The sequence below is a fragment of the Stegastes partitus genome, unplaced genomic scaffold, assembly GCF_000690725.1.
Source record: "Stegastes partitus isolate 25-593 unplaced genomic scaffold, Stegastes_partitus-1.0.2 Scaffold399, whole genome shotgun sequence".
Taxonomy (NCBI): Eukaryota; Metazoa; Chordata; class Actinopteri; family Pomacentridae; genus Stegastes; species Stegastes partitus.
In genome coordinates this window covers 288286-301698 of record NW_007578130.1, presented here as the reverse complement: position 1 = coordinate 301698, position 13413 = coordinate 288286, and the positions used below count along the sequence as shown (strand labels likewise).

Genomic DNA, 13413 nt, shown 5'->3' with positions numbered 1-13413 from the left:
GTGTAAAGCTTCACTCCATCAGACCTGCTGGAATCACTTCACAGAACAAAGCAGAGCATCATGAAGCTTCTGGGAAGCCGTGGACCTTCATCTTCATGGTGGTCCCACTGGTCATGACTCGGGCCTCGGGTCAGACGTGGAGCGTTTCTGTGGGTTTGATCGTTTGATTCCACGAAAGCTGTGAAGGACCTGATGTGACCTCCTGATGCTACGATCAGACCTGCATTAGCTAAAAGCGCTACTGCAGATGTTTTATTCGACAGCAGACTCCGGTCAGAGGACGGCTGTTCTCAGGTCTCTGGCGCCCCCTTGTGTCCGAGGTGGCTCACTGACAAACCAGTTAAAGCAGAAGAAGAAGAGAAATGCCGTCAACGTGCTTCTTTCTGTCATCGTCGAGCGTTTCAGTTCAGCTGTTTAGTTCAGACTGACTGTTGGTTTCTCACAAACCCTCCAACGATTAATAACAGACGCAAAATCATAAAGTTTTCCTGTTTTTTGTCTAAAGCTATAAAAACTCATCACGTTGAAACACATGGAGAGAAGTTAGCTGTATAACAAACCTTTTATCTGACACTAAATGTGCAGGTTATGATGGTTATAAACCATTAAAACCAGTGACAGGTGAGTGAATAACACTGATCACCTCATTACAGTCCAATGTTCTGCTGGTTCTGCTGCATCCTGGTGTTTCTGTGAATGTCCCTTTGACACGTACCAAGGTTGAAGATTCGAGGCCTTTCATTGGTCACAGACAGTCGTACCTGGTGTAACGTGATGTGCACCTGTTCCACACTCAGACAGTGATAATGAGGTGAATCGGTGGGACTCCCCGTCAGCAGCAGCCTCGTCAGACTGAAAACATTTTTGTTTCTATTCAGTTGAATCACGTTTATAGTTTCTTTTGATATTTTCACGTTTACTTGAACAGAATCAGGGACAGACGTTAACGAGGTGGCTGATCAGCGTACAGACAGACATGTCGTAGTTTTGTTCTCCTCGTAGTTTAATGGTAGCAGCTGGACCTGCTTGAGCTCCTTGAAGACGTTCCACCTTCATCCAAGAGGCTTCATCAGCTCTGACTGACTGGTTGGGAGTTCCACATACTGATATCCTGAAGGAGACATTAACACCTGAGCTTGGGTTTTAATTGGGGGTTTGTTGCTCCTCCCCCTCGTTATGTGGGTCCCCCGACACAGTGGGGTTCGTTAGGGTCTGTGTGGCTGGGTGTGGATGTGGGTTCATCTTCCTGAGGAGAGATCTGAGGAGACCACCAACATCCTGAGGAGGAGGCGGAGCAACAAACCCCCAATAAGGACGTGACCTGGATGACTGAGGATCTTCAGAGTCAAAGAAATTTATGATATTTTCCAAATCGTTTTGTGTTTTTTGGTTCCTCTGGTTGTTTAAAACTTCAATAACAAACTCCAAACTAACTCCTACAGCGTTTGGAAACGTACAACCACCACCAGCGTCCATCCCAGATGCTGAGCAGAAAGAAAATCCAGTTACGTCTCTGAAAGGTTCAGCTCTGGTCTCAGAACTCTCAGGTTCTGTTGTGGACTTTGGAGACACATCACAGGTTTTAACTGAAGAATCAAGCAGATGAATCGGCGTCGAACAGGAGCTGATGAAGAGGAAACTCTTCGTCCTCGCTGCAGCTCATCAGACCTACGAGCCCTCTGAGTTCAGTAAAGCCAAAACGGATGCATGGTTGAAAATATATATTCAAATAATCTCTTTATTCATTCTATAGTTTTACACCACTAAAGACAGTGATAGGAGCACACAACGGGCAGGAACAGTTGTCAATTATTTAGAGGTGGGAGGAAACTTTGCAGATTTTCATAATAAAAATAAGAGCATTTTGTTCTAAGTTCTGGTGGTGCTGGAGTCCAGCCGGAGCAGGAGAAATAAGACGGTATGTGCCAGATTGACTTCTTCCACTTGCTATTGATGTTTTATTCTGTACAGAGGGACAATTTGTACAAAATTAATCTAGATATATAACACTACATGAAACAAAGTAAATCATATATACAATATTAAATGAATCATATAGTACAGGTCACATACAAAAGGACACTTTAAGTTATCATGTTTTGGAAATAATATGTTAAAATTAAAAGATCTGCAAAGATCCTGCAGAGAGAGAACAAGCCACCAAATCATTTAAAATCACCTCCTCATCGTGGATGTTCAGCACTAAAACAAACCGCCAACATCTCATAAAAGTCAGGAAACATCTCTCCCAGCAAGCAGGACTGTTTCAGAAACGCGACGAGGCCGACAACAGAACGGATCGGCTGGGCCAATGGCATTCCTCCAGGGTAAAGGTACATGTTTAACATGGTCGTCTTAATTTACATCTTTTTGCATTCAAGCAAATACAGTATTAATACAGTTAACAAGCCAAGTCACAATGTCAGTTTATTTTCAGCATCTGGCATTTCTGTGGCCTTCTCACGCCAGCCTGGTCCAGCGCCGGGCTTTCTGAACGGCCAGAAAAGAAAAGGAACCAAAAAAATAAAGTACTAAGAAAAAGTTCTGAAACCTGACGTCCACACGACGAACCTCCAGAGACAATACAAAGAAATACAACACGTCAAATATGAAGAACTCGAGCAGACCTTCTGGGTTGAAACAATGGTACTGACCGGAACAACCGCAAACAGGACAAACGAAACCCGACGGTAGCTTCTGGTACCAGCGCCAGCACGCTGCAGCTCACTTTTCTCTTGGTCGCTCTCATCAGGTCACTTTGTCTGCTGATGGTCTGACGTGAGGTCGCTAGCTCCTACATTTGATAATAAATTAAATTTTAATTCATCATTTTGTTTTTCTGACAGCACACGACACCAGAACATGCTCACTGAACAGAACAGGTCCAAACTCGCTAAAAGTCTCGAGGTGTTGCACAGATCCTCTTCCACTCAGCTCCGTAAAAGAAAATCTAATTATATTTATTTTAAAATCCTCCCTATGTATTTATACTGTATATATATATATATAGTTCTATATCCCACCGGCCGCTCTGCTCCGCGGGCAGCCGTCACCCAGGACGCTGCCGCCACGCCGTCGGCTTCCATCCCGGTTCCTCTTCGGTCGCTCGACCCAAACGCAGACAGTACCATTGTTTGACCCGGCCAGGCATCGCTACGTCTGGTTTTCAAATATTGCCAAAGAACGTAAGGAAGCAAGCATATAAAAGAGAGCGGCGTATGGCACGAAACAATAAAACGGAAAGCGTGGAGATGTCCACGGGACAACTTCCTCTTTCCTCGCCATCTTTCCTGGACATTGCAAGGCTAAGGACAGGCCTCAGTTTGGTCTCAAGTGTGCTCAACAGAACAGAACTAAACTAAATCATCACCTCTCAAACACCAGCGACCCGAAACGAAGGCAGGCGTCCACAGATGACAAACATGACACCAACATAAAGAACACAACAGTCTTGGCACTGACAAGATGTCTGTTAAAGCAAAACAACAGAGAGAACACAGAACAGATGACGGCAAAGTCTCGTCTTTCATTCCAACAACAGGGTCTGTTTCTGTTCCCTTTGAAAGAAAAGAAAACCGAGAAGAGACCAAGAGGTGATCCTCAGACAGCGAGTCCGGCAGCTCCTATGGTCCACGTCCGACCCACTGCCAGCACGCTGGTCAGAGAGATGGAGGACGACCGGCGTTGTGCTGTCTGTCCTCCAGGTTCCACATTTACAGTGAGTGCACGGGGGCAGGCGGGGGTGGAGGGGCAGGTGGAGGGGCAGGAGGAGGAGGAGGATGGTCGGAGAACACGGCGGATGTCGCGAGGGCTAAAAGACACACAGACACACTCCTCTTCAAATAAAGAAAAAAACCTGAGAAAGCAGAAATCTGAGGGAGGTGGATACAGGTCTTCTGCACCGGGGCAGCAGGAATGAAGGAGAACTCAGGATTCTGGGGGATGAAGCCCGTCGCGGGGCGCCCGGGCACAGGAGATGTCCATGGCTGTCGAGGGCAGGAGGGGGCAGTTTGAACCAAGAGCCGGCAGATGGTGGGACCTAGAGTCCGTCGTGGGTGGTCAACATGTCTTCAGCTCTGCGGTGGGACTCCAAGGCTTTTGTGGTGTAGATATCCTGAGGCAGCTCAGACTTGCGTCGCACCATGGGCCGCTCCTTACGCTGGTCATGCTGCAGCTGGAGAGCAGACGAGAAGGAAAGTCGGGCTTCAGCATCACATGGTCTGCTGTCAACAGATCATCCCTGTTCTGATCGACTCTAACAAACAATTAGTGGATAAAACAGGACTGAGGCCTCGTTTACACGCAGCAGTAACGGTGATGTGTCAGAACATCTGGGTTTAAACGAAGCTACGAGTCACTAAAAACAAAAGTGGAGATTTGGAAAAGCTTTCGTTGTTTTGCTCAGGATTCTGATTGGCTAGCATGGCTTTAAGCTCCTCGTTACACTGCCCCCTGTAGGTCTGGCAGCTCACAGCAGCTCTTAAAGATTTGGTTATTTTTCAATGATCTGGTGTGAACGCTGCTATTGTTGATCTGGTTTTGTGATACCGGCTCCGTGTAAACGTGACCCGAGTCTAGGCGTCGTCAGCCAACCGTGGCTGGACGGAAACGATAAAAACAACTTAGAATGAATTAAACAGACCAACATCAGACCTCCTGGACTAAAGCTGCAGAGCCCCAAAGTGTTCAGTCTAACAAACAAGACCAGACATAAGATCTTAAGTTTTATATTAAATATGTGAACAACTTGTAAATGTCATCATTTCACACATTTTCAGGACAGCAGTGATTGAACAAAAATCCCCAATAAGTAAGTCGATCTGTTCAATGTAGGGATGCACGATATATCTACACGGTATATACATCGGTACCGGTCCGATGAACAGATTTAGTCGATGATATTCTAACATCAGCGCCTTCGTCTCTACGTCTGATGTCGCTGCTGTTTCACAGATGTTTTTACTTAAATGGTCCTTTAACGCTAAATATGTTTAAACACGTTTTACTGTTACGTAATAAAGGAGACTGTGTGGTCTAGTTTGGGATTCTTCTGAAGAGTTTTCTCAAAGTTCTTACTGATGCTCATTTTTCAGTGTGAACAAAAACATGAATATCGACGTTGGTGATGTCGGTTATCGGTGATATCAGAAATCTTGACATCGGTATCGGCCAGACATTTTAACATCGTGCATCACTAGTTTAATTCTATTTTATTTTCCAGTTTATTCATGCAGTTTCCTATTTCACAGCGTTTTATTGAACACTGAACACTTGGGGGCTCCTGAGGCGACATGCAGGAAACGCAGGCGAACAAAGCAAAGCTCTTGATTCCAGTCTGTGGCCAGATTAGTTCCTGCACTTAGTTTGACTCCACAAAAGCAAAACACACAAAATACACACATCTCTGGTTTCGTTTTGGAGACCTGACGAGCTTATCGTTAATGTTTTTCAGTGATTGATTAAAAAGGGGAAAGATGAATAGAGACAGAGAGAAAGTCAGGTTTACCTGAGTCGCGCCCTCCTCAACTGTCTTTTTTAACCTCTGAACATCTTCTATCAAAGGGACATCCGTCTCCATTGCTACAGGACTATTGAGGTCAGAGGAATCAACATACATAGAGAACTACGTTGAAAAGAAAGGGAAACAAAAACGGAAAACACAAAAAGGATGGAGAAAAGACTTTCAGTCGCATGCAAAGAAGAATTAATCAAAAAAAAAAAAGAAAAAAAAAAGGCTCTGAACTAATCAAAATAAGAAACTCAAATGTTTAGCAATCATCAGCTTGATGAGCGTTAGCTGAGGTGCAGGAAGCTGAGCGTTAGCGTCGATGGTGAAGGTTGGTGAGGATTTAAAACCACGTTAGCATCCAAACACTGATAGAAATGTTGATTCTGTTGGACGCTGTGATATAGAGCTAGGTGATACGACTTCTCCTTCCTGTACCAGATATGAAGCTACAGCCAGCGAGTGGTTAGCTTAGCTTAGCACCAAGATTGAAAACAGAGGGAAGCAGCTAGCATGGCTCTCAGAAGGCGGAATGAAAAATGTGCCGACTAACCAGACTTAACAGACCCAGTCGAGCTGCTTCCAGTGTTTGTGCTAAGCTAAGCTAAGCTAACTGCCATAGCTGTAGCTTCGTGTTTAGCATAGTCGTATCAGTCGTCACATCCAACTCTCAGAGAGGAAATCATGATGTGATTATTTGCTAGAATGTTGACCTGGTCATTAAACAACAGCCAACCGTTAGCATCGTGCTACAGTGGAATGCTAAAATGAGTTTTTCTTTAATTTCAACCTGATCAGATTTGTTTTTTGGATTTTAGAGACGTCTCATTAAACCGTACACCACAACCAATCCCCACGCACTCATCAAGACCTTTCCATCCACCAGCGGTGTCATCTGGTCAACGGTAACTTTCAAGTTGGGGAATGAACAAAAAAAAAAGCAAAAACACTCCACACAAACCTAAAGAGGGTAAGATGGAAAAGGAACTACAATCCAGCAACAAAACCGACTCACACACAACACAAGACACCAAAGGTCCGTAAACATCTGGGCAGCTACACATGTTCCTCAGACTCTGTGTTCACCATCATTCACTCTGAGATGATGGACATGAAAATAAAGTCTGTTTGAAAGAGCTGTGAGCGAGATGAGGCGGTTTAACACGGTGTGGTGAACACTGAGGGGCTCAGAAGCAGCTGCACGACATCAGATTAAACATTTTGTGGAAAACGTGCAGCGTGAGGTCTGATTGACGTCCTCCAACTGAGTCAGCTGATCAATATCTTAGAAGCTCTTTATGATCCTGATCGATGATAAAAAGTCGTGTAAAGAACATTTGGCTGAATGTGACCACACAGGATGCTTCAGTATCCCTCCACATCTGTCCTGTAGCTTAATGAGGCAGTTAATGAATACAGCTGTGTGACTCCACTGGTAGCGACGCACGTCTGAGCCAGAACCGAGCCAGAACCGAGCCAGATGACGTTTTAGACTTTTTTGTTATAAGATGATCATTTTTTTCCCTGGAGGTTGATTTTGTTTCACCTGTCATATATCTTCTTTTTTTTTTGTGATGTGTTTGCAATCACTGCATAGTGGATCAGTGGTTAGCACCGTGGCCTCACAGCTAGAAGGTCGCCGGTTTGCGTCCCGGTGAGGACACCCGGGATCTTCCTGCGTGGAGTCTCCATGTTCTCCCCGTGCAGCGTGGGTTCTCTCCGGGTTCTCCGGCTTCCTCCCACAGTCCAGAAACATGCTGAGGTTAATTGGTGATTGTAAATTGTCCGTAGGTGTGAATGTGAGTGTGCTTGGTTGTCTGTCTCTAAGTGTAGCCCTGTGATAGACTGGTTACCTGTCCAGGTGAACCTGCCTTCACCCTGAGTCAGCTGGGATAGACTCCGCCCCCATGACCCTAGTGAGGATGAAGGTGTAGAGATGGACCTCTTCATTGTCATTCTAATTACACTAAACGTCGTCCACAACACTCGTGCTGTCATTTTTAGCGCAGACCTGCTTTTTAAGGAGTGCTTATGTTGGCAAACCAGCGTTTGGTATCTTCTAAGCCTCGTTATTATTATCGTCTGTGAAGGAGCTCTTTCACACATGACATAAATTAAAACAGAAACAATCAGCAGCCAATCATCTTCTTGCAGTTCTAGGACTGCGTACGGTGCTTTAACACTGAATGAAAGCATTTTAAAAGCCAGATACGCTGAACACAGAGCCTGAAGAGAACAACGTGTAGCTGTCTGATTAGCTATGGTTCCACTACGTCTTCATTCACAGTCCTACACACCAACACACACACTCTGGTGGTGAGGGGAGAGAAACCATCACACTCCATGCTCACCTGTGGATTCGATTTGGCGAGGTTCTCGATCTTGATCCAAGCCTCCTCGCGTTCTTTTGACTTTGCCTTCTCTCTGTGGAGACAAAGCAACAAGCGTCCCGTCACCGGCCGGTTCCATCACACCGGATCACGCCAAACCCATCCAACAGTTCAGCAGCATCAGGCCTGACTGTAATCATGCATCGCTCAGATTAATAGTGTGGAGAGGAAGAGACTCTGGTGCCTACTTGTTTTTCTCGGCCCTGAACTGCTGTGTGCAATCATCAAAGAGCTTCTGGTTCATCTCCATGAAGAGCTTCAGAGCGTTGTAGATGAGGCCGTGGATGGTCCTGTGGACACACAGACCAGCACAGAGTCGGTCAGAGGGAGGTAACGGCGTCGCTGTGAAAGCCGGTTTAGCTGAAAGCGTCAAGCTAATATCACAGATTGAACATCGAACAACATCCCTGACAAGCAGCTGAAGGGTTCACACATCCTATTACCGTAATGTCTGGACTATGAGCCGCTAGTCTTTTCACAGCTTAAACAATGACGTGGCTAATTTATGGATTTTTATGAATTTGCCTCGAGACCAAAGCGACGCTGAGAGCGACGACGACAGAGAGACTGAGGAGGTGATGAAGTGATTCTGAGGCTGTCCAGGTGGAAGGTTTCTGTTTTAATCAGACTGTGTTTCTTAGATAGGAGCTGTTTCTACCTCTGACATGTACCACTGACGTCTGTGTCTTTATCAGCTGGTGGTTTCCACATCATCGGATCGGAGAACAACAAATTTAAACGCTGGATCAAAGAGGCCACAGAAGTCAGGAGGCGAGCCAGAGACACCATGAGCCGTGATGAGGGGGCATCACGCTGCCCCACACATGGGACGCCCTCCTGCAGAGACCACCAGGAGGCGTGGCCCGTCAGGCAGACCTGACAGATCGCCAGACGGGTCACGCCTCCAGGAAACCACCAGCTGATAAAGACACGTCACCACAGACGGCAGTGACGTTTCAGAGGAAGACTGACGTGAACATGTTGAAGGTACAAACAGCTCCTACCTAAAGAACACTCACTGTCTGATAACAACAGAACCTTATACCGATCACCGGAGCAGACAAGATGAACCGAATCACGCCGAGGCTGCGACACTGAAGAAGACGACTTTAGTGGTTTTAGTGCAGGAGGAAGATGAAGATAGCCATCAGTGACTTTTCCTGGTAGCTGCTGGAGTTTTATTTCCTTAACCAGCCGTGTTACAGGAAGTGTTCAGAAAAAAGCCTCTACGGTACGTATCTGTGTATGTTACCGCTACGCATTTAATTAAAGCTAAAACATCTTCCTGTGTAAATATCTCATGTTCCAACGTGGACACCTGCAGCTTAGAGACACCTGCAGCTTGTATATGTACACACCTGGTTTCCTGTTTAAAGGTAGTGGGTGTGGCTTATATTCAGGTGCCTCTATAGTCCAGACATTACGGTAAGTGTCGTTTGTGCCACCTTGGAGTTGGATCGTTCAACTAGAGCTCAGACAACATGAGACAATGAGAGTCAGTCGTATGTAGGACACCATGAGGCTGCCTGTTGGAGAAAGCTTCTCGTCAATCAACGTGTTCGGCGACACGTCAACACGCTGTCAGCAGAGCACATTGTGTGACCGAGCTGGAACATCTCCACACACCAGAGATCACTATGTGAACCATGCTGTCAGGCACGGTGCCAGACTGGCGCCGTGCTGCACAGAGGGCCTTCAGGAACGCGGGCCTGTGGGGAGAACTCGGGCAGCTTACTTGTTCCAGTGGGTCTTGGAGTTGCGGTACAGAGCGGGGAACATGATGGGCAGGATCTTTGCTGCGTTGTCGCTGATCAGACTCATGATGTACTCGTTGTTCCAGTAGTACAGAGCTCTCTCCGCCACCTGAGGGACACGTAGAACCCAGTGAGGCCGGAGGTGCTCATTACTGCTGTGAGGTATGAAGCTGTGATTGTGGTTCTGATACCTGGAAGTGAGGGCTGGACACACACTTGGCCAGCTGTCTGAAGAGAGGCTCCTGCACCTTGACAAACTCAGAAGGCTCGATGACGTCCAGGATCTCCTCCAGCTCGTTGAGGAACATCACCTCTTTAGGACTGTGAGTCTTTGGCCAGTACTTGAGCAGAGCCATTACCACCTGTTGGGACGATGGAGGAGGATAAGGATGATGATGATGATGATGACGGGAGGATAAAGGAATAAAACAAGCTGCCTGAACATTAGATGAGCAGCACTGTGCAGCTCATTCTAGCATGTGTGTGTCGTACCGGCTCAGTTAGAGTGCTGTCCTTTTCCAAAAACTGCACCACGCAGTAGGCCAGCTGCAAAACACAAACAATCATTAAACTGTCAAAGCAGCTTGAATTTATGCGCCGAGCACACTGAAGGTAACACGGCAGGGGACGCAGGACGCCTGAGGGACGGACTGGCTGGAACACGCAACACCAAAAAGAAAAAGAACAACCTGCACAATGACCTGCTGCTCTCATAAAAGCAGCAGGAGTGCACTGGGAGCAGGCTCCAGCAAGAACATGTAAATACATTTCTGCAAAAATGTGAGCTCTAAATTATTTATGCGCCACATGGCTCCCTCTCCACACACAGATTTACAGCTCTGAAGGACTCTAAACGGACTAAACCTACCTGTGGATGGTAGACACTGAGTGATTTGACTTTGTGCAGAGGCAATAAAACCTTCAACAGGAAAATCTTGTGCTCTTCTTTTAGTGGTAAGGCAAATCCATTGATTATGCTGTTAACAAATAAAAAGAAAAGCAGTGAGGATATTTGCAGGATTAAATGGCAGCGAAATGTCGTTTTTTTTTATATAAAAGCTGCACAAAAAGCACAAACACACTGCGGCTGCTGTACCTTCCAAGTATTTCCAGTAGTTCAGCGATACCGTTATGGTGCTCCGTCTCGTAGATAAACCTGCAGGTACAAACACACACTCCTCATTAACTGTTCACAGCCAGTGAGTCAGGCGGCGACCATTCAAGCCGCTCTACACGTTTAAACACGAGCAGCGCGGCGGGCGGGAGGGAGGGAGGGCGGCACTAACCTATAGAAAATGTTATTGATCTGTTTTCTGATGTACGCTCGCAGCCCCAGGAACTTCCCGTAGATCCTGTGGAGGGTGGTTTTGAGGAAGTCTCTCTCTCTGGGATCCTCGCTGTCAAAAAGTTCTAGGAGCTGGAATGCAAGCGATGCAACGTGTTAGAAGCCTTTCAGAGAACTCTAACGGGGAAGAGCTCGTTAAGGTGCTGTCCTTACCTGCATAACAAATTTCTGGTCGATGTATTTCTTCGCTATGTTGGGCTGAAAGTCAGGCGACTCTAAAAACCTAAGGAAAAACTCATAGACGAGCTGCAACAGATACAAGCAGAACACAAAAGGAGTGAACGGTGGGAAGGAATTCAAAAAAACAAAAAAAAAACAAGGTGTGCAACGAGTTCTTTACAAACACAAGCCGACACAGATACGCGGTTTCCTGAACGCTAGCGCTGCATTCTCCACATTCTTCTCTGGGATTACTACCAGGACGGCTTCTCTGTTTGATACGTACGTCAAACAAAGTGCAGCAAACTACAGAACCTGCTCTGAGCTGAAGCTAAGAGTTCTCAAAGCGCTCATGGTGCTGATGGAAATGCCGACCTGGAGGTGTGGCCACGCCGCTTCAAGCGTCGGCTCGTCCTCCTCGGGATCAAACTCGGCTCCGGTCGGGTTGGACGAAGGAGGCAACGTTCTGAACATGTTCACGGCAAACTGGAGGAAGAAAGAGGAGAAATGTTTGTTAATTCCCAAGGAAAGGACGGCATGGCAGCAAACTTCCTGTCGTTGTTTGGTTTGGTTGGTCGTAACGTGAACTTCAGTTTATTTAAATACTATTTATAATTCATAAGGAAATAAGAATGGAGACTTTCACAAAATAAAATAATAATAATAATAAAAAAGAGCCACACACACAGCTTGACCTGAAAATAATTTCTCTTTTTAGGTTAATGTTAACTTTGTCCTTGCAACTGGCCTCCAAGGGTTTGGCCCACAATCATCCAAGTGTCTTGTGTTTCTGGTCTCTCACAGTGTCAACTGACTCCCCTGTGGGCTGCTGCTGGCTGCCAGGCAGATCATGGGACAGTGCAGGTGGCCTACTAAACACTGGAGCCTTGTTCCAGAAGACAGGCTACAAGGTAGATAGACTGCCTGGTGCTGTTCTGCACTCCGGCCCGTCACAGGGAGAAGAAGAACAGCACATGGAGACTCTAAATAAAACCGTCTCCTACGGCTCGGGTCTGAGAGAGGAGAACCGGACGTTACCGGATCACCGTCTTCTCATCGTGGTTCAGATTCTGCTCGCTAACGGTGAGATGGTGAGCAGAACATCTGTCATCACCGAGATCTGGTTTGACTTCTGCTGGTGAAGCTCAGCTGCTGTGAAATAAAGAAGAAACGCAGTTCTTCTGCTGGAACGCATCGCTCTGCTAGCGCCGCGAGAAAGACTCCGAAATAAAAGTTTAGAGGAGCTACGCTGAATAAAACGGCAGTGAGGGGAAGAAAAACAGCTTTTGCAGCTCCCAGGTGGCCTCAAAAGTAGACTCTGTAGTTGTGTTTTTACAGTAACGTGGAGCTAAGACCTGAAGAAAATAAAATCCTTAATCAAGTCTGAGGCAGCAGCTAGACATTATTCTCATCACTAAATAATCTGGTGAGTTGGTTTAAAAAGGAGAAGATCTATGGATGCTCTCTCATTTATCACTCACTTGTTTTCCTCAGACGTCACTCAGAAAGCCGATGATATTGATTTTACTATCATCAGAGAAGCTGGAACCAAGTTTTCACTGAGAAGAAACCTTGAGCTATAACACATGGAGGGCTGCAGACATGTTCTAGCGTAGAACCAGCTACCACACAGTGAGGCTAAAGAACTCAGGCCGTGACCTCACAGCGTCCTGACAGGATTCATGCTGTGATCTGGTGCTTAACACACAAACGTTCTCCTTCAGACTGCTCAAGTTTCTCCATCATCTCCAGCTTGTGACATCCCCACCGAGGAATCAATAAAGTCGATTTCGATCTAAAGCGGCTCCACTGACCATGTGCACCACCTCCGGGTAGATGGGCTCCGTGATGACGTTCCTGTTGTGGGTGATGTACTCCACCATCTCGCTCAGGGCCGCCCGCTTCACCTCCTTCCATTTCAGGTCGCTCAGCGGGTCGGACAGGAAGTCGAAGAGAACGCAGCACTGCCGCAGCTTCTGGATGAAGAGCTTCTCCTGCTCCGCGGGGGCCACATCTGAGGGGAGGCAACACAAAGTGAGACGGGTGACGGAAAGAGAGAGAGAGGAGAGGCAAAGGTGTGACGGCGGAGATAAACAAGGTGGTGAGAACACAGGAGGACGAGTTACTTCAAAGAGCGACGGGTCACCAGGGGAACGGAGGGGGCGGCGCCACTGACAGATAAACAGCAACGCGTAGAATAAAATAAAATATGAGGCGGCGAGAGGGTGATGAAGACTGACTGGCACATGAGTCATGGAG

The 13413-nt window shown here is 46.7% G+C and overlaps 1 protein-coding gene across 3 annotated transcripts in view; it reads right to left on the bottom strand.

Annotated features, from left to right (window-relative positions):
- Positions 1–1711: 1711 nt before the first annotated feature.
- Positions 1712–13413, bottom strand: part of ppp2r5ca (protein phosphatase 2, regulatory subunit B', gamma a) — a 16445-nt gene continuing 4743 nt past the window's right edge. Inside the window, exons 2-14 of one of the 3 annotated variants that reach the window (XM_008285377.1) lie at positions 12969–13168; positions 11530–11640; positions 11149–11241; positions 10937–11067; positions 10747–10806; positions 10519–10627; positions 10143–10196; positions 9842–10012; positions 9632–9759; positions 8085–8186; positions 7858–7930; positions 5507–5623; positions 1712–4174 (exon numbers count right to left, since the gene is read on the bottom strand). In XM_008285377.1, the coding sequence (XP_008283599.1) occupies positions 4040–4174; positions 5507–5623; positions 7858–7930; positions 8085–8186; positions 9632–9759; positions 9842–10012; positions 10143–10196; positions 10519–10627; positions 10747–10806; positions 10937–11067; positions 11149–11241; positions 11530–11640; positions 12969–13168 (1484 nt within the window). In that variant the 3' untranslated portion in view covers positions 1712–4039. The remainder of the gene's footprint in view (positions 4175–5506; positions 5624–7857; positions 7931–8084; positions 8187–9631; positions 9760–9841; positions 10013–10142; positions 10197–10518; positions 10628–10746; positions 10807–10936; positions 11068–11148; positions 11242–11529; positions 11641–12968; positions 13169–13413) is intronic. The other 2 variants (XM_008285380.1, XM_008285378.1) reach the window with 2 other exon arrangements.